The sequence below is a fragment of the Ochotona curzoniae genome, unplaced genomic scaffold (genome assembly GCF_017591425.1).
Source record: "Ochotona curzoniae isolate NIBS_2020 unplaced genomic scaffold, NIBS_Ocur_1.0 contig_2688, whole genome shotgun sequence".
NCBI lineage: Eukaryota > Metazoa > Chordata > Mammalia > Lagomorpha > Ochotonidae > Ochotona > Ochotona curzoniae.
This window is the reverse complement of record NW_024465553.1, coordinates 5,181,224-5,201,103: the sequence shown is the minus strand read 5'-3', so window position 1 is coordinate 5,201,103 and position 19,880 is coordinate 5,181,224. Positions and strand designations below refer to the sequence as shown.

At 52.0% G+C, this 19,880-nt stretch overlaps 2 protein-coding genes across 3 annotated transcripts in view; both read right to left on the bottom strand.

The window, feature by feature from the left end:
• DICER1 (dicer 1, ribonuclease III) overlaps positions 1-5,861 on the bottom strand; it is a 53,450-nt gene extending 47,589 nt beyond the window's left edge. Inside the window, exon 1 of the mRNA XM_040975110.1 lies at positions 5,541-5,861. The gene's annotated coding sequence lies outside the window, so the exon portion shown is untranslated. The remainder of the gene's footprint in view (positions 1-5,540) is intronic.
• A 13,276-nt stretch (positions 5,862-19,137) lies between these two features.
• CLMN (calmin) overlaps positions 19,138-19,880 on the bottom strand; it is a 57,269-nt gene continuing 56,526 nt past the window's right edge. The window contains exon 14 of one of the 2 annotated variants that reach the window (XM_040975557.1): positions 19,138-19,334. In XM_040975557.1, coding sequence (XP_040831491.1) covers positions 19,170-19,334 — 165 coding nt within the window. In that variant the 3' untranslated portion in view covers positions 19,138-19,169. Of the gene's footprint in view, positions 19,339-19,880 lie in introns of both variants that reach the window. The other variant, XM_040975558.1, reaches the window with a different exon arrangement.

Genomic DNA, 19,880 nt, shown 5'->3' with positions numbered 1-19,880 from the left:
AATTCTCTAAACCTTATAAAAAAATCTCAGAACATTTAATGCCATTATAAACCTCAAAAACCAAACTCCTAAGGCCAAACTCAGGCCTGTCATGTGTTTTGGCGCCCATTGTTATTTACTTAGGAGAGCACAAAGCGCTCCCACCCACAGTTCCTTCCCTAAGGTCTCCAACAGCTGAGAGGCTGAGGGTGGTGTCTGACTTCATCACGGTCCCCAGACTGGGGCCCAGCAACCAATCACACCATCACGGGGTCTGCCTCAGCAGGAAGCTGATCCAGAGGCAGGTGCTCGCTGGGACCAGGCACCCCAACACCAGGAAGCCCCGCCGCACCCCCCACGTTTTATCTCTAGTCAGTCTTACCAACATCCTCACACAACACACTTACATAAAATGTATAGTAATTACACATGGTAAAGTACCAACACTTCTCTGACTTTAACAAATGCGTAAGCGATTCTATACTCAATTTCTTAAAGATTTCTTTAAAAGGTGGGGTTACAGAGAGGTGGGTGGGTAACACACACACACACACACACACGCACACACATACACACACAGAGGGAGAGTGATCTTCCACCTCCTGGTTCACTCGCCAAAGGCCCACAGAGCCAGAGCCAGGCCATGCTGAAGCCAGGAGCTTACAAGTCCGCCTGAGTTTCCCATGCAGGTGGAGGAACCCAAACAGTCCATCTTCCACTGTTTTCCAAGCAGCATTAATGGGGAGCTGCCAGGACTTGAACCAGCACCCACAGGGGATGCCAGCTCTGCAGGCAGTGGTTTTACTGCGCCACATGCCAGCCCCTCAAAAATCTAACACTGAAAATCACATTAATTATGGCTCGAAGACTCATGCTTTTCTCTCTTCATCCATTCATGTACCCAGCAGATACTCTCTACACAAACAGTCCTACTGTTCACACCAGCACAACACCGCGAACAAGCCCTGACTGCCTGCACTGTCCAGCGGGCAATCCACTTCTGAATGGACTGCTGTGTGGCATGTGACCAGAGCCTGAATGAGCCCCTGACACTGCAGGACACCAGCTCAGAGACCAAGGAGCTACACTGAATGAAATCGCAACAACAGTTCTCACCTGCATACTCAAGCATTCCTGTTTGCCGCACCCCCGCGAGGCTTTAACATGTGGCCCCAAAACAACACATGAAAATGTTTTCATCATTTGGAAAACATGAAACCCTCCATCTATATATTGTTGATGTCATTTCAATGTATGCATGTAAATGAGTGTTCTCCATCCAGAACAACCTGCTGCCTCTGATTAATTGGTTTACTTCCCTTCATTCATCAACGTCAGCTATAATTAGTCCCGTTTCCTCTTTCAGTTTGACAAACTACAAAGGGTAAAAGCCAACTGTTGCCACAGGCAGGCTGCGTCACTCCTGCCCTCACTTAGCAGCTCTCTCCTTCCTAAGCTACTCCTACCCACCGCCACTGGTATCTTCAAAGTCCTTCTGCCACTGTAGGGCCACTCCAGTCCTCTCTCAAAGGAACAGACTACAAGCGGCTGTCAAAGAATCGGCCCTCTCTTGCAGAATGCGCTGATACTGGCGTCTCCTTGGCAGCAATCAGCCTTCCACTGCGAAGCGTTTCCTGAACATCAAAGCAGCAGAACACCAGCACGGCAAGGCCCAAATCCCACAGCTAAGGCAGCAACCACCAAGGAATCACACAAGTCCAGGTGCTGCGGAGGAGCCCGTGACCACGAGCTGGCACGGCACGTGTGCACCAACAGGCTCTCAGGAGAAGCCACGCTCCTGGAGAACAAAGCCCCTCGCTTGGCTCCAGCTTTCTGTGTACACAAGTGAAACACAGATCTGATCGGCATCTCTGATTCAACCGAGCACATCACTCCACACTCGATCTGAGCCAAAGGCCAAGAAGCGATGCAAGCACATCACTCCATGTTGGAGCCAATGCACTCATCTGAATTCATGCCAAGACGCTGTGATGGGAATCAAGAGCATGAAGATGAGTCAATCCTGGGCCTCGACGTGCTAAGTCTTTCACTGACATGGAGGAACTGTTTGTAGATGACCACTGTCTGTATGAAACTCCAATTGCAGCACATTCTGGCTAGTGTCCTGTGGATCAAGTAACAATCTGATTCCATCTGGGTATAGCCCCCGCCCAAAAGAAATGGGGGAAAAGCAGAGACTCAAGCTAGTACTGACAGACCTACGTACTGCTAACAGGTTCACAGTTGACTAAAGATGAAAGAGGGGCCAGCACAGTGGCACAGTAAGCTAAGCTTCTGCCTTCATGCACTGGCATCCCATTTGGGTGCTGGCTTGAGTCCTGACTACTCCACTTCTCAACCAGCTCCCTGCTTGTGGCCTGGGAAAGCAGAGCATGGCTCAAGTCTCTGGGCCCTGGCACACAAACAGGAGACCCGGAAGAAGCTCCTGGCCCCTGGCTTTGCATTGGCTCAGCTCCACCCTCTGTGGCCTGGGGAGTGAATCAGCAGATGGAAAACCTCTTTCTCTCCTTGTCTCTGTAACTCTGCCTTTCAAATAAAAGTAAAATACATGTATTAAAAAAGTAAAAGATGAAAGCAATCCAAGGGGCCATTAAGAGAGGAACAGGTATGTACAGACTTAAATGCTGATTTATGACAAGCTTGTGTCTTCATAAACCCATCATGTTACACAAAAAGATTCCAAGATGGAATGCATTTAACAGATGTCATCCACTGTGGAGGCCCAGGGCCTCCCTCTAAAGACTGCACGGCCACCTAGCAGCTGTGCCTGCTGCCACTGCCCAGCCTCAGCAGCCCAGGAGACACAAGTTCAAATGCCACTTGCTGTTTCTACAATGTGTACTGCTTTTGAACTCCAACAGAGAAATCTTAAATTGGGGACCATCAACACACATGATGCAACATCACTCAGCTGGGAAAGGAAAGGAAATGTTGACACATTTACAACAAGGAGGAACCCCAGAGATACTGTGCCAGCACAAGAACACAAATGTATGGCTCCAAAACAGGCACATCCACAGACATGGAGAGCTGCACAGCTTGCTGGGGGCGGGGCACAGGGAGGGGCAGAGCTGGGCAGTGGGCACAGCTGCAGCACACTGCCAGTATATCCAACAGCACACTCAGACATGGTTAAGATGGTACAGCTTACATTTTATCAGGTGGAGACAAAAGAACCCATGGGCAGCTCAGCTAACTGCAGACCACACGGGACTTCACTGAGGACTGACTGGCGCTGCAGACTTCTCCCCTAGCATCCAGCTGGATCGGCAGTGCCAAGATCTCTGAAGCCAAGGCGTCACTCAACCCAGCCTCTGCCACTGCTAGATTCACAACTTGGGCCATCAGCACGGAGTCTCAACAGTCCCTGGCCTGTGAAGCAAGGGGACAACTAAGTGTTAGGGGGAGAGGGGACATAACAAGTTATGCCAACGCCTGCAGCAACAGCATCCCATATAGGTGGTAGTTCAACTCCTGGCAGCTCCATTTCCAATCCAGCTCCCTGGTAATGGCCTGGGAAAATAACAAAGAATGGCCAAAAACCTTGGGCACAGGCACCCATACTGCAGACCCACACGAAGCACAAAGCTCCTGACTCCTGGCTTCAGGTCAGCTCAGCTCTGACTTGCAGTCATTTGGGTAGTGAACCAGCGGATGGAAGATCTTTCTCATTCTCTGTGTAAATCTGCCTTTCAAAATTAATAAATAAGTACAACTTTTTAAAAGATCTCTCTAGAAGAAGCACCTCGGGGTACAGCCTTGGCACTTCACCTGGACCGGTACTCCCTTCCTCTGCCACAGCTAAGTGTGACGCCAAGGGAAGGTAACAACTGAGGCGTGTCCGAGAAGCACCCGCTTGCTCCCAGGAAGCAAGCCCGCAGCTTCCAGAGAGGAGCACAGGACAGCGCATGTCTACACCCAATGCCACCCTCCCTCAAGTCCGTGCCCCACCGCCCCCAGACAACACACAGCCCACACTCTCAAGTCAGTGCCACACCGCCCGGACGACGCACAACCCCACACTCTCTAGGCCACATCACATGAAACGGTGTCTCAAGTGACAACAGGAGCACCCAGCAACAGCAAAGCCATCTAGCTACACCACGCACATACCAGAACCACAAAGCCACTCAGCGCCAGAACTTAACCTTCCTAGGAGGGGATGGCCACATCAAAGGAAAGCCAGACACTAAAAGACAACTGCAGGGAAAGGCCTTTGCTTCTGAAACCAAAACTACCTGTCTGAAGAAGCACTCTGTGCCACAAGTAACCCCATGACCTGGTTCATAGCAACTACACTAAAAGTAATCTTCTGTACATTCAAAAAAGTTACCGTTTCATAAAATATGCTCTAAATGAAGCTTTTGGATAATTACATATTCATAAGGACGTGTGTGTGTGTGTGTGTGTGTGTGTGTGTGTGTGTGTGTACCTGCTTGGCATACCAGACACACACACCACAGGAGTCTTAAAACATACACCTTGCAGTGCAAATGGATTCTTCCAGAAGCTAGTTCTCATGAGATATTAGTAATATCTCAACATTTATTGCCTGAGCCTAATCCAGAACCCATCTTCCAATCCATTCTTTGAGTGTTTAGTTGGGATGGATATTTTTGTTTACCATGTTCAATGTTTGCAACAAAAACTCCAATTTAGGGATCTTACCATCCCTCTTCCCAGCTACTAAACTCTTAACTTGGCTGGGTGTGAAAATAAGCCGCAGGGAGATGGTTGGCAGAGGGCTGTTCAGAACTCGGAGTAACATTCAGACCACTGGGCGTGCGTGCAAGGAGCACACACCTTCCTTCCCCAAAGCCTCGATGGCCACCAGCACGGTCCGCTGCTACAAACCCACCAGGCAGCCAGCACCGCCAGCGGGCAAAGTCCTGACAATCCTCAGAACCTCAACCGCACATGGGCCTGCCCCAAGTTCAGAGAAGGTTCCTATGCAGGATCAACACCCCGGCAAAGGAACAGCCACAGGGAGGGACAAGGACGGCCTCCCGCCTCCTGGGACCAGATCTGATCATCTGCCAATCAGCACACCCGGTCCCCGGCAGGGATTTCTCACCCACCCACCCCACCCGTCGGGGCCCCGGCCTCGCCCCCTCCACGCCCTTTCAGGAGTCCCCTGGGGCCAGCGCATGCAGTGACCAGGCCAGCAGAGCCCAGCCCCGGGGCGCACGGCGTTGCCACACCACTTTCGTGGGGCCGAGCCAGGACTTGTCAAAAGCCCCAGCTCGCCATGGGTTAAGGGGGACGCCTGGAGAGGACAGAGGCCCCCAGTATCCCACGCCGCGCCACAGCGGCCACGCAAAGTCCCGGGAGGAGATGCGGGGCTGGAGGGCGAGGGGCAGGCGGCGCGCCCGGCCCCGCAGAGCGCCGCCCAGGCCTGGCCAGGCCGCGGGCCCCGGGCAGGCCCCGACGCGCGGCGCGGGGCCCAGGGCGCCCACGCGGAGTCCACGCCGGGCGGAGCCGCTCCCCGCCCCCTCCCCACCCCCCGGGACACAAAGCGACGCAGCGGGAGCCCGCCTCACCTGCAGCACGGGGCGCCGCGGGCCTTCGAGAACCATCGGAGCCCGCTCCGGCGCTCGCGTCACAGCCCAGGCCTCCCGGTGCCGCCCGACGCGGCCGCCGCCGCCGCCATTTCCTCCCGCTCGCCGTCGCCTCGTCCCCGCTGTCAGGTTACTCCATTCACCTGGGCCTGGAGCCGCCTGCGCCGCGCCTCCGCCGGGACCCCTCCCGCCGGCGCCTGCGGAGACTGCGCAGCGCCCGCCTCGCCCGCAGCCCGCGCACGGCCCGCGGCAACGGCGCACCGCCGCTTGGAGAATCCCACCCGCGCCCGCGCCGCCCCGCGCCGCCTCGCCCCGCGGCGGCGGCCTGAGAGCGGGCCTGTGATTGGACAGAGCGCCGCGGTGAAAGGTTAATCCCGGCTCCGCAGCCACTCAGGAGCGGGGAGACAACGGGCGCGGCCGGAGAGGCCGAGGCGGCGTTTGCGGCCCACAGCGTGTGGAACCGGGAGGCTCTAGGTCGCTCCGCCTGGTCCCCACGCCCCAACGCCGAGAACGTGGCTCTTCCAGGCCGTAATTGTTCTGCCGGGGGTGCAGGGATTGTGCTGAGCTGGACCGGCCCTTGTAGTGCGTCCCCCAGCAGTGGCACGGGGCCTTCCGCGTGTGATGGGGTGAATCACAGTCGCCCCAGAAGCGGAACCACCCGCTGGTGAGAGGAGGCCCTCATTTGAGTGATTCTCGGCCACACCTCGTAGCTGCAAGTTGAAGTAGCAAGGCCTTGGTCAACCTTTACAGAGTATCCCAAAATGCACGCCTTTCGTGCACACCTACTGGATGCTCGGCCCTGCCCAGAGCTGCTGGCTCCAGGGACCTGAAGAACCACCTCGCTGCTGATGTGTTACTAAGCTACATTTGGAATAAGCGCTTGATACATTGTAAAACCTTGGAAGATCATTAGCATCCTGTGTGCCTGGGCCAACCCTCTCGTGTTTAGGTGCTCAGATGGGTGGGCTCTGTTATGGCTCTCCATTTTAAAAGAGGAAGAGTGGGCCAGTGCTGTGGCTTTGCTTATCAAACCTCTGCCTGTGGTGCTTACATTCCATATGGGCACCAGTTTGAGCCCCAGCTTCTCCATTTCGAATCCAGCTCTCTGTTAATGGCCTGGGAAAGCAGTTGGTGGATGGCCCAAAGGGCTTGGGCCCCTGCACTCACATAGGAAACCGGAAAGAAGCTCCGAGTTCCTGGCGTTGACCTAGCTGAGCTCCAGCTGTTGCAACACTTGAAGGAGTGAACCAGCAGAAGGAAGATCTCTCGCTGAGTCTCTCCCTCTGTGTGTGCAACTCTGCCTTTCAAATAAAAATGATTTTTAAAAGAAATTTTTTTTAAATAGCTTTGAGTAAAGAAGCAGTTGTGGCTGGCTTTGTGTTTGAATTCTGATTATGGATTGCACTTTCGCCCAAACGCGGCATCCTCACGGGCAAAATCACGAAGTGCTTAGAGTGCGCTCAGCCAGCCCCAACCTTGGAAAGGCAAACGGCCCGATTTGTCAAGAGCTGTGGACATTCCCGGGTGAAGTGCAGAAGGGATTCCCGGGGCTGGCCTGCCAAGAGAAGGCTGGCATCTCAGTGTGCAAGGTAGGGTTCTGGCAGTGGGCAGCTTTGGACGGATCAACTTCCTAGCCCCTCCTGTTCTCACATCTCCATCGGCAGCCTTATTTGGCTTTCACTCATTTATTTTAAATTTTAAAGTAAAAGTGAGGTCAGGGTTGTGGCATAGTGAGTAAAGCCATTGTCCACAGTGCCAGCATATCATATGGGTACAATTCAGATCCCAGCTGCTCCACTTGCAACGCGGCTCCCTGCTAGCATGCCTGGGAAAGCAGCAGAAGATGGCCCAATCCTTGGGCTCCTGAACCCACATGGGAGACTCGGAGGCTCCTGGTACAGCCCTGAGCATTGTGGCTGTCCATCAGGCCTGTACTCTGTTCAGGATTATTGTCAATGCATGGCCTGCTCACTGGGGTCCCTCACTTCTGGCCACACTTCCCCTTGAAAGGCCGGCCAACCCAGATCCAGTGGGAAGCACTGCCGGCCGCACCCTGCCTCTCTCCTGAACTTGCTCCCCCACCCACCTCGCCAGCTTGTCCTTCCCATGCTCACTCAGTTTCCTCCTACTCCAGCAATGCTGGCTTCAGGAAAACCAGAACGATTCTTTTAACACCTGAGCTCAGTCCTTCTGAGGCAGATCAGCAAATGCTAGCCTGCCTTGGGAACTGCCTGCAGACTGCTCAACCAGCAAGCCCTGGAGGGCAGCCGCAGTCACAAGCATGTTACCTCTGTGTTCCTAACAGTCAAGCAAAGGTCACTCACAGAACTCCAGAATTCATTAGGAAAATAAATCCCTAAGGAGAAAGCCTGGAGCAATGTGGTTTGAAGTGCTTGGCGTAGATGGAGCTGTGTGTTTCCGCCATGACATGCTCTGCGTCTCAGGCATCATATAAGGTCATTCACATTTTGCTGTTTGGTTGGTACTTTTTCTTTCAGTGACCAAAAAGCCCTCACTTGCCCTGTGTTGCCTTGGTAACTTCAATTACAAAGATATCTAAAGTGTTGGTCTAAAAATCGCATGCTGATTAAAGGCAAGTGAGACAGGAGTAGCAGGCATTGTTACAAGCCAGAGATACAAAGAATTCTTCCAGATCCTGAGTGCTGAAATGTGTGAAGGACATTTGTATTTCACTAAACAGTGGCCAACTCAGGGAGAGCTCAGTCCTACTTGGGATCTTCAAGGACAAAAATAGAGGTTACTTTATACTCACGTTTCTCAAATGTGTTCTGCAAATTAACCAAAAAGTGGAGAAAGCCTAAATCTGGTGATGTTTGGCTAAAACTGTTCCAGCTATTCTAATGATACTTGCTATTCTTTTGGAAGACAAGTGAATGAGAAACAAACAAAAAAGCTTTCTTTTGTATGAGTCAAAATACTCCTTGGTGCTTTGGCTAAGAAACCACCCAAACGGAAAAAGCAAATTCATGACAGAAAATATTAAGCGATTAAATGTGGGATTGGATGATGATGTGATCAATCATTGCTGTTTGTTTTGTAAAGAAATGAAAAAGGCCTTACACCCAGAGAGTGGGACCAACTTCAGCACATGGTCTGCTCTGGACTCCTTGGTTAGGCTTTGTGTAAACTACACAAAAATGTAAACGAGAACTGGGATAAACAAAAATTTGAATAGTTCATGTGTTCATTTTCTCCTTAAAATGTTGTTGTTGTTATAATGTTTTGGCAGCTTAAACCATTTCTTTTCATTTTAATTAGTTGAAAGGCAAGAAAGAAAGAAAGAGAAGAGAGAGCAAGCGAGCACCCTTTTACCCATTAGTTCACTTCCAAAATGTTTGCAACAGCCAGGGCTGAACCAAGGCCAAATCAAACTAGTAGCCATTGTAATAGGTCAGAATATCTCAAGTTTCTACAAAATGCATAACCGGGCCTGGCATTGTTGTGCAGTGGGCAAATAATCTGTCACTTGCAGCATCCCATATAGAAGCACCGGCTTCAGTCCCAGCTGCCCTGCTTCCAATGCAACTTCCTGAACATGTGCCTGGGAAAGCAGGAGATGATGCCCCAAGTCCCTGGGCCCTGCCTTCTCTCTGGGAGATGCCCATGGAGTTCCAGATACCTGGCTTTGGTCTGCTCCAGACATGGTAGACACTGGAGGTGTGAGCCAGCAGCTGGAAGATCTCTCTGTTACTCTGCTTTTCAAATAACTACATGATAAGTGCGTGACTGTAATGAGCGGCAGAGTGCTCATTACAAATCTTGGGTCATTACCGACATTAACCATCAGGATTTATCTCCTCATCTCACTGGCTACTTTCCACTCGACATTATTATTTTTTTCTGATGTAAAATATACAATTCATTAAAATGTTAGTAAAACAAGTTTTACTAAAATTGCACTGTAATTAATAGTCACAAATGGTAATAATGCAAATCACAATTAAAGTCATTTTATCTATATATATTTCATAATGCCAAACCATGACTTTTTGACATCATCTTGCTGTTTTCACAATGACAGGTGACAGTATTTCGCTGGTATTATCTAATTTTCATTCCACGTTAAGATGTATCCATACATTAATCCAAGCGTACGAAAACTCCTCAAGAAGTTCATTGAAATGCCAATTATGAAAAAACTGTGCATGGATTTCAAAACTTTTTGCACCAAAACAATACTCGCTTTTCATTTAACTTTTGTTACATTTTAAAATTATGTATTTATTCTGAGAGGCAGAGAGACAGCCAGAGCTCCCCTTTGGTGAATGCCACAAGATCAAAGCTAGGGCTGGGAGCTGAATCCATAGCCCTTGCACAGGAGGTGGGCCCTGTGGATTTAAACCATCCTCAACTGCCTGCCACTTCCTGCACTGGCAGGAAGTTGGAGCCAGCCATGAAACCCAGGTACTCTGACTTGGCACTCAGGCGGCTTAACAGCTGGGCTAGCTGCTGTGCGGAGGGAGGGAGAGGAGCCTTTGCATTGTTTCTCTGTGTATTTGGCAGGTGTATGCCTCTTGGCTGGAATGCAGGCAGGAGCAGGCGAGGGCTCTGGGATGGTCTCCTCCAGGCTGGGTGCGCTGCAAGCAGCACATGCGCAACAGAAACTGTTGCACTCCCTCCTGTCTGCTCCCTCCTTCCCTCATCTCCCTCCTGTCTGTGCCCCCTCCTTCCCTCACCTCCCTCCTGTTGGTGCTCCCTCCTTCCCTCATCTCCCTCCTGTCTGTGCTCCTTCCTTCCCTCATCCTCGGCACCCTTGGATCACACCCTCCCTACCCCAGGTGATGTATCATCAGGCTGTTTTCTGGGGAACCCAGACTGGTACGGTAACTAGTCAGAGAAGCTCAACATTCAAGCCCAGACAGTCTACCTTCAGCCGCACGGCTCCATCAGCCCTCTGCCCACTGCCTCCACACCCTCTGGCTCAGCCTACCATGGACTGAAGACACTTGGGGAAACACAGGGGTCTGTACTGAATATTTACAGACTCTTTTTTCTCATTGCCATTCCCTAAACAATATGGTATACAGTAATGATCCACAATCATATTTATATGCATTAGATATTTAAAGGAACCTGAAATGACTTAAGGTACTGAGGAAGATTTTATGCGAACATTATCCTGTTGTTTAAAGGTTTTTGTTTTTGAAAGGCAGAGTAACAAGGAGAGGAAAAGAGAATCTTCTGTCTGCTGGTTCACTCCCACATGGCTGCAACGACTGGGGCTGGACCAGGCTGCAGCAAGGACCAGGAACTCCTTTTGCGTCTCCCACATGGCAATGGGGCCCAAGCACTTGGGGAATCTTCCACTACTCTCCCAAGTGCATTCGCTGGGCACTGGATCCGAGCAGCATGTGGGACTCCAACTGGTGCTTCAGAGTAGAATGCTGGTACTGCAGGAAGCAGCCATCACAGCACCGGCCTCAGTACTGTACTGTCTCACAGACAGTGCCGGGGCACCCTTGGGCTTGGAGAATGTTGGCACTGCACTCGCCTCAGTACTGTACTATCTCACAGACAGTGCCGGGGCACCCTTGGGCTTGGGGTCTTGGAGCCAATGGCCTGTGGAAACTGAGGCATGATATTCTACTGTGATTCCTTCTTGAAGCTTCACATTGAAAAGCTCAAGGCAACTCTCCAGCAGGGGTCTTCAGAGTTCAGGGAAAACACATATCGTAAAAAGACTGTGTGGATTTCAAGACACTTTGCCCCTCAATAAACTCATCTTTTAGTTTCCATTTCCACTGTCTTTTCAAGTGCCCCTGCACAGTCTACCGGCAGCAGCTCGCCTGCATCTGCAGATGTAGAGACAGCTGGCTTCACAATGGCTTTGCCAGAGTGTCCTTACTGGGGATCAGGGAAGATAGCCCGTCTCTGGCAGAGGAACACACAAACGCCAAACGAAGTGTTACCAATGAGATGGTCCATTCAGGAAACGTATGCTCAGGAATCTTCTTAAGAATACGTGTAATTTTACAAGATCATTCATCATAGCACCAAACCCAATATTCCTTAATAAAGTCAAATGACAAATACTCCAGTTAATTTCCACAGGTATAAATTATGCAAATAGTCATTTATATCTTAATTTATAATAATCAATAAATAAGAACACACATTCATACAATTCCTTTTACAAAGATTCCCCCGTTTTTAAACAAAGCTATAGCTATGCATATGCTAAACAGACAAAATCACCCTTGTATTACAAAATAACATTTTACTCTTTTCAACCTTAACAGGTCCCCTAGAGCACTCAATAAAATTTTTTAGATGATTAACCCTGCCATGATGTTACAAAAACATTAAATCTGTCCAATAGAGCACAAGCCCTACCAAAAAAAATAAAGCACGCAAGACCCTCCAACGCATGAGACTCTGAACAAACTTGTGTCCACAGGTCTTGGAACTTGTCCCAAGGATGCAGAGCAGAAAGCAATCATGTTCCCACGTCTACCGCTGGTCTTTGGCCAGTGTTGGCACAATGCAGGTGACACAGGCTTCTTCACATGGTCCAAGTTCAATGGCACAGAGCAGCTGCTCTCTTCATCTCTGCTCCTTGACCCCTGGCACTATCCCCACTCGGGGGGACAGTCCCACAAGCACCCTAGCCTCTGGATCCCAGGGCTGGCAGGCAGGGGGCTGTGATGATTCTGGAATCTTCTGAACATGCCAGTGGAAGGACAGGGCCAGTCCTTTGTGCTAGTTATTCCTGCAGCTAGACTCCTGAATTTCAAAGAAATTCCTGGGAACTGAGTCGACATGAGATGGCAACCTGAGCCACACTTCATCCTGAAGCCCCGAGAAGCAGCTCTCCCAGGCTTTCCTTCAAAGTTGCAAATCTTGAAGGCCACTTTGCCAAACTCTCCCCAGAGGCACATATCACAGACACAGAAGCCAAGACCCGAGGCTTGAAGCTTTGGCATTCACATATAAATAGAAGTGCATTTATTTTAAGCAATAGGCCACTTACAGAGACACACAAAACCAAATGGGCTCACCTTTGGATGGTTCAACCCAGAACGGTCTTTTGTTAAAAGGCGTTTACAAGTGCACAAGCTAAGATGTGGGCTCCCGGTCTCCAGGTTGACACTATCAGCTTTGGACGGTGTCAACCCTACGCGTGCAGCCACTCCTGGAGCTCCCCTCAGCAGTCCCAGCATTTGCATGACCTTTAGGACTACTGACATGTCCTGGGGTCTTCGCTTACAGCAGGCCCTTGCATACAAGATGCTCCTGTGGGATCTAGCAGGCTTTAAAGAGGCAGCTACTGCAAGTGAAATAAATATATCCACTGAGGCGCCAGTCGTGGAACAGCAAGTTGAGCAGCTGCCTATGGTAGAGGCATCCCACAGGCGTGTCAGTTTAAGTCCTGGCTGCTTCGCTTTCAATTCAACCCCCTGCTAATGCACCTGGGAAAGCAGCAGATGGACCAAGTGCTTGGGCCTCTGAAACCACGTGGGAGACCTGGATGACACTTCTGGCTTTAGCTTGGCCCAGCTCTGGGAAATAAACCAGAGGACGGAAGTACACTTCTCTGCATATCTCTCTCCCTGTGTCTCTGTAATTCAGGCTTTTAAATAATACATCTTTTCCATTTTGTTTATATCAATGTAAAAAATCACAACTTTCAAAGGTAAAAAAGAATGAGTTCTACTCTGTATCAGAGACCAACCAACCACAACTTCATCTAAATACTTCACAGTCTAGATTCCCTCAAGAAAATATTTTAAACGTAGAGAGATGTCAACCTGCTGGCTCGCTCTGCAGATAGCCATAACAACTTGGCTGGGCCAGGCTGAAACCAGGAGCCTGGAACTCAAACTGGGTACCCCACCCAAGTAGCAGGGACCCAGCTTCTGAACCATCAGTTGCCACCTGCCCAGATGCTCATCAGCAGGAAGCCGGATGGCAGGCAGAGCTGGGACTCAAACCCAGGCTCTGCGATGTGGGATGCAGGCATGCCTAGGGGCGACTTCACCACCGCACCAAACAACTGCCCTTCTCTCCCAGTTTAACTGGGCTCTGCCCAGGCCATCTCTTTGCTTTCCCCCTGGAGAGGCCTGTGTGGGAGGAAGTCAGGGGAACAGCAGGGAGCAGGATGTAGTTAGCAAAGTTCCAGAAGCTCCCTTCCATGTTAAGACACTGAGATTTTATTGTTCAGAGTTCTTCAGAAGACATCAACCTGGCTGCAGATTTGCAGCTGTCAGCTAAACGCAGCTGAGGCTTTGAGTCAATTCCATGAGTGTGAGGGGAGGCTGCAGCTGTGTTTGTGTGGTGACTAGTCAACTCTGCCACCTTCTCCATTAGGAGTTTCCACCTGTAACTTGCCAACAAGGCCAGTCAGCAAGAATCGGAATCTCATTAGGGCAAAACTCCTGAGTGAGGAGGTTGAGAGTGAAAATGTACATTGGAAAGTAAGAGCCGTGTGTTCCCAGACCTGCCAGTTTAGCTCTGAGCTGGAGAAGCTTAAAGCTTTCCCATCCTGTCTGAAATAAACACCTCCCATTACTGTCTGCAGGGCCCACAGTATCAGTGAGTACGCAATGGCTTAAACATCCCTGGGCAAAAGGCAGGAGTTAGAGTCAAGACGGGGCAGCTGGAAGGATGGTGTGGGACTGGGGAGAGGGTGGCAGAAGCCACGGAACACCGCATGTTAGATCATCTCATCACTGCCCGGAGATGGGGTGAATGGAGACCAAGGAGGGTACTAAGCAGTCCACAAGGTCACACAGCAGGCTTGCCAGGAAGGTACTGTTCACTGAACAGATGCATGCTCCATGTCCACACTGGCCAGAGACTCAGAGAGATGAAACCAACTGATCTGCCCAAGCACGATGGAACAGGCGCTTCAAACTAGATCTTGCTGACTCCCAATTGGTCTTCTTTCCCAATCCCACCGACACCTCCCAGGGAGAGTCACAAACAAAAGCAAGTCAAGAGGAAGCCCCCTGTGCTCCCCAAGAGGCAAGTAGACCTGACATGGGGGTGTCAGAGCCGCAGTCAGCAGCAGGTGGGCCACAGCCGGCTGTGTTACTGTGTGTATTTAAAAGCACTTGATCCAACAGCACAGAGGTCTGTCTGTCTTTCCCCATGGGGAGAGTGTTTTTCTGGCACATTGCTGCTGCAAGCTTGGCTGGAAACAACTCCTTGCCTGATGTGTTTCTACTGAGGCTCTCAGAAGAAGTTCTAAACACAGCTAAGTGTCCCCTTGGGCCTGCAAGGTTTGGCAATTCCAGCCAGCCAGCCAAGCATGCTGACAGCTTCTGCCACTGCTAAGGCTCCACACTGTGCTCCACACCCAGCACATCCCAGGCCTTGCCCTACATACATGACACAGCAATAGCAAGGCCAAAGGCTCACTATGGTGCTCTGAGAAGTCAGGTCAAGGCCAGCCAAGTGCTGGAGCGAGCCTGAAGACACAAGCATCCACACACGATGTGGGGGAGTGGGAAGGGGAGGGGTGCACGCGCGCAGGAGCGGGGTTGGCAATTTCCTGCTCTGAGCTCCCCTGCGGGAGCTGCAGACTGCTGACCCTCAGGGATATAAGAGGCAGAGGCGCGAAGACCTAGGGAGCTCTGTGCCCAACAAAGATGAGCTCATTCCTGCCTCTCCTGCACAGCCTGCCATTTAGGAAAACCCTGTGTCAGCTCTTGGTCTTCCACCACCCAACCCAGGTCTTCGAGCTTGGTGGCAGAGCAGTCCCTTGTCAGCTTCAGGGGGGCAGAGGTGGCCCTGGAGGGCAGCTGCAGGCTGGGAAGAGCTTTGCTGGGAAAGCTAAGTTGGCCAGAAGCAACACAGCCTCTTCTAGGACTTCAGGAAGTTCCACCAAGCACAGGAACGTAACTCAGAGGAAGGGAGGGTTCATCTCAAAACTTCACCACTGCTCTGAGAGCCTCGCCAGAGGTGTGAGCAGAAGCAAACTCAGGTGCAAGAGTTCACATCCAGCTGCACTCCGTGGACACAGACAGAAGAGCAGCTCCTTGCGGAAGCAGCATGGTTCCCGCCGACGTTGGGTGAGACCCATGTTCCACTCTGACCTTTGTAAGAGAGATCAGCTCCGGGGCATTCTGGGTCCTTGGCGAGCCAAGGTGGAGGCTAAGGTCAGATTCATGGCTAGAGGCTGCTGTTTTGGGAGAAAGCTTACTTGGAAACACATATGGCCAGCCCAAGAACACCAGCTGACAGTGGATGTCATTCCTCCTTTCTGAGCATCCATTTCTCTACTCTCAGAGGCAGGGGACCCTCGCACCACCTCTAAGGCTGTCACATAGCCTGTGACCTGTGCAGGCTGTCCCAGAGCTTCTGACTGGGCAGCCACATCAGAAATCCTCCTAAGCAGTGGGCAGCCCCACATGGTGCGGTGGGCTGGGGGAGCCACTCTGAGTCCTAAGTCCTGGGCACACACTTCCTGTCCCAAGCCCTGGAGGGACACACAAGTACCCCGTGGCCATGCTGTGCTCACCAATAATGGCAAAACAAACTTCTAGAAGGAAATGCTGGCTGGGCTCCAAGCACCAACAGATATCCCACAGTTTCTTCTGTGGCAAACACCAGGTTGGGCTACTCATTTCCTAGATGGAGCAAGGATGGTAAAGGAAACCCAGAAACCACAGGGAGCTCCCCCCGACTCACCCCAGGGACTGGCTGTCCTAGGGAAGAGAGAAGATCCAAGAAAGTTTGCCAGGACAGGGAGGACACTAGACAAGGATCTGGATGCTGGCTTCCTGGCAGAGCTCAAGGCTACTACCTCCCTCTGCTCGGTTCAAAAGCACCGGTGCTATGACAGCACAGGTGGGCCCATGGCTGGCTGAAGAACAAGTCAGCGGGGCTGCAAGCCACCTGGCCAGGTGGTGGGGAAGTCTACGATCCACAGCTCACAAGGCGGGTGGGAGCTCAGGGCTGAGAGCTTCTCTCATGCCACCCTCCTCTGTGCAAATGACAGCAAAGGAGTGGGCTGTGCACGTGGATAACAGAAGGTGAGACAGCAGCCCATGGCAGCAGAGCAGGATCAAGGGAGCAGTGGGCAGGACGGGGGACTCCTGACCCCACAAGCTTACAGCAGGAGGGCACTGAGTGGCTGGCAGAGATGGGCTGTGACTTTCAGGGACACCTCGGGCACTGGAGGCATGGGAAAAGCAAGGGTGTTGCTTGTTTCTTGGACTCTGCCCTGGCCATGCTCGTCAGATGATGTCTGTTTTCTACTCTGCTGAAAACGAGCAAGGTGTCCACCCCGGAACCCTAGGCAGAGCAAAGCAAGGACAATCCACTACCGCCTCACTCCCGAATGGGGGACAGTGCTGTCCCTGAGCCTCCACAAGGTTCAGCTCACGCCTTCGTTCTGCTCCCCACGCCTTGGGCTAGCTCAGGGCGGCACCTGCCAGCAGGAAGGGACAGAGGTGGCCTCTGGCAGCGCAACAGGTGTGCACGTGTGAGTCTCTCTCTCTCCCCCCAAGGTGGGAGGAGAGTGGAAACAGCTCTTAAACCAAGAAGTCAGAATAAGCTCTAGAGAACAGACCTGCAGCTACTGACGTGGGTGTCTCAGTGAGGAGTCCAGGTGCCTACCTGGTGGCCTTGGAAACAAGTCCATCAGCTGGCACACGGAGTGCCCAATCAGCTTCCTGCTGTGTGGCTCTATAGTGGAATGGCGAAACAGCATCAGCAGGTGTTTGAACCAAACGGATAACATGAGAGAGCCTGAGACCACTGAGAGAGAGGGGTCTCAGAGGAAACAAGTGCATGGCCAGCAGCAGAGAACTTCCCCACAAATACACAGTGGTGAGCACAGAGGGTAGGACCGGCATCCAGAACAATAGAGCAACAACCAAACATTTCACAAATGAGAACTCAAATACAATGTTCCTACTGGGAAAACAGACCTTTCTTTTCCTGGAAAACAGCACAAGAACATAAACAGATGACAGATAGAAAAGTTATGGATACTAAAGGATTAGCTTGGTAGGGAAAACATTGGCACAGCAGGTGGTGCAGGAAGAAAGAACATGGTCTCTAGTACAAGAAAACATGAGCCCCTTGCCTGGGAAGTTGGCACCAGATGCAACATCACGTGACAATATCACCTGACACATGCCAGGACAGGCCAGAATAGCAGGATACAGACCAGAATGCCGAGGCCCGACCACAATCAGGATGCTTGGAGGGGCTGGGTCTGTCACTGATGCCCAGTGAGCTCTGCAAGTATCTGGGCCCTCCATGCTGGGACTGTGTTCTCGAAACTCACCCCCTGGCTTGGGCACATCCCTGGCTGGCTTGTTGGGAACACAGCTGGCTGGGCTATTCCAGAAGGAAAAGAGGCTGTGCTCCAAGGTGGACAGAAGTTCTTCATGGGCAAAATATGAGAAGGAAACTAAGTTTGCTTAATGTGCTCACTTTGGCTAACAGGACATTTCTCTCCAGTTGTGTTGTCTTTGTTTCAGGATGCTGGTAGAAGTTTTTACCAGAGATGACAGCCCTTGGATGGGTAACAGGTAACAGGTATATTCCTTAAGCGCTCCTTGTGGCCAGCCTGCTCTGTCCCTGGGCTGTGTTAACCGAGCTGCTCCCAAGGTCTTTTGTGCCATTTTACCCTTTTACCAGGGGGGCTCAACACATACTACCTAGGGGATGGTTAGGGACCCGAGCTTTGGCAAGAAAAAGAGAGGAGGGGCCCAGGGCCAGGGAAGAAGAAAGTGGAGGAGCAGGGCCCGTCCCTCCTTGCTGACTGCCTATCCTGGTCTTCTCCCTGTGCTTTGCAGAAAGCCTCTGAGACCGAGCACCAAGGATGCCCACACCATGCAACAGTGACTCATTCGGGTCCCACACTTCCCACTGCTCCAGCTTATTCTAGCCACACCCTTTCTCTCCAGTACTTCTCAAGGTGTACCCCTTGGCCTGGGGACCAGAGCTTCGGAGCAGTCGCCGAGACAAAGGCAGCAAAAGCAGAGTGGGAGGGGGCTCAGGGCTCACCCCGATCCTATCTATGCTGACCCCTTGGTGGAAAAGGTTTGGAAATCACTGCTTTTCACAATCCAATCAACCCAAGCGTGAGTTCCGAATGAGCCCCACTGTCCCCAAACCAGGGTAAGGAAAGAATGTGCCCTGGCCCTGACACCACCTTCACTTGCTTCTGTAGATCTTCCCATTCCTTAGCCATGCCCACCCACAGCAAATGCAACTGGCCAATCACCAGAGGGCAATAAGTGCTCCCACCCCCCTTCACTCACACCCCCACTCTGGGAAGACAATGTGGCAGGTCTCCTACAGGACAGAGGCCTGGGACCCTTATGGAGAGGCCCTGACAGACTTACATTTGCGATGAGCCAAGATCTGGGTTTGGGCTCAGTAACAGCAAGGAAGGCTGTTCTCTGACCAAGCCAGGCACACTCACCTGCAGCTCCAGCCCCTCCCCTGAGTTCTGGGCACACAGCCCATGAGAAAAGTGCACTGAGGCCCCGTAGAAGGCAAAGGGAAACACAGGCAGGGCAAGCGACAACAGAGGAAAGGGGGCCTAAATGAAGGACCCCATCCGGACTCCCACATAAAAGACCCTGAACCCCTGCTCAGGGTCTTGTCGCTTTATTATCCCGACACACGTCAGAGTCTGTTGACATCCAGCTGTGGGAAGAGCAGCAGGCAGTAAACCAGAAGCCACAGGAAGAGGATGAAATACACCAGATCCGGCTGCTGCACCAGCTGTGTCAGTGAGTCGTCGTGCGGGCTCTGCGCCCCCAGCACCGCTGCCTCTCCAGAGCTGTTGGCCTTCCTACGGGAGGAACCGCAGAGGACGGCAGTTACAGGGGGGTCCCCGGGAGGAGCACCCCACCCAGCACTGTCTGAGAACTCAGGGCTGCCCACACAGAGCATGCACACACCAGCATGCTGCCATGCAGGCGATAGCCCTGGGAGCATCCACGTGCTTGTCGGCCCCATGCTGAGGATGGGCAGATGGACCCTCGGGGATGGAGCGACTGTGGCCAAGGCCACACAGAGCTGGCACCCGAGCCAGGGTTTGGCAGCAATGTGTGGGAGATGCTGCTGGCATCTCTGCTGCTCTCCTGTCTGTGCGGTGGGAAGACTTCACAAAAGGCTCGAAGGAACAGGGTCCTTTCCAAATAGGACCACCCTGGGCTTGGGCAGGGTTAGCTTCCCTCCACAATGTTATAGGAAACAGAGTCATATGACATTCTGAGTTGACCCTGATAGGTGACAGGCTGCCAGGCAGTGGGCAGCGACCACAGACCCAAATTGCCACAGAAGAAAAGGTAAGAAGCCACGAGCTGGCTGCAGGGTTCTTTCAGGGTGCGT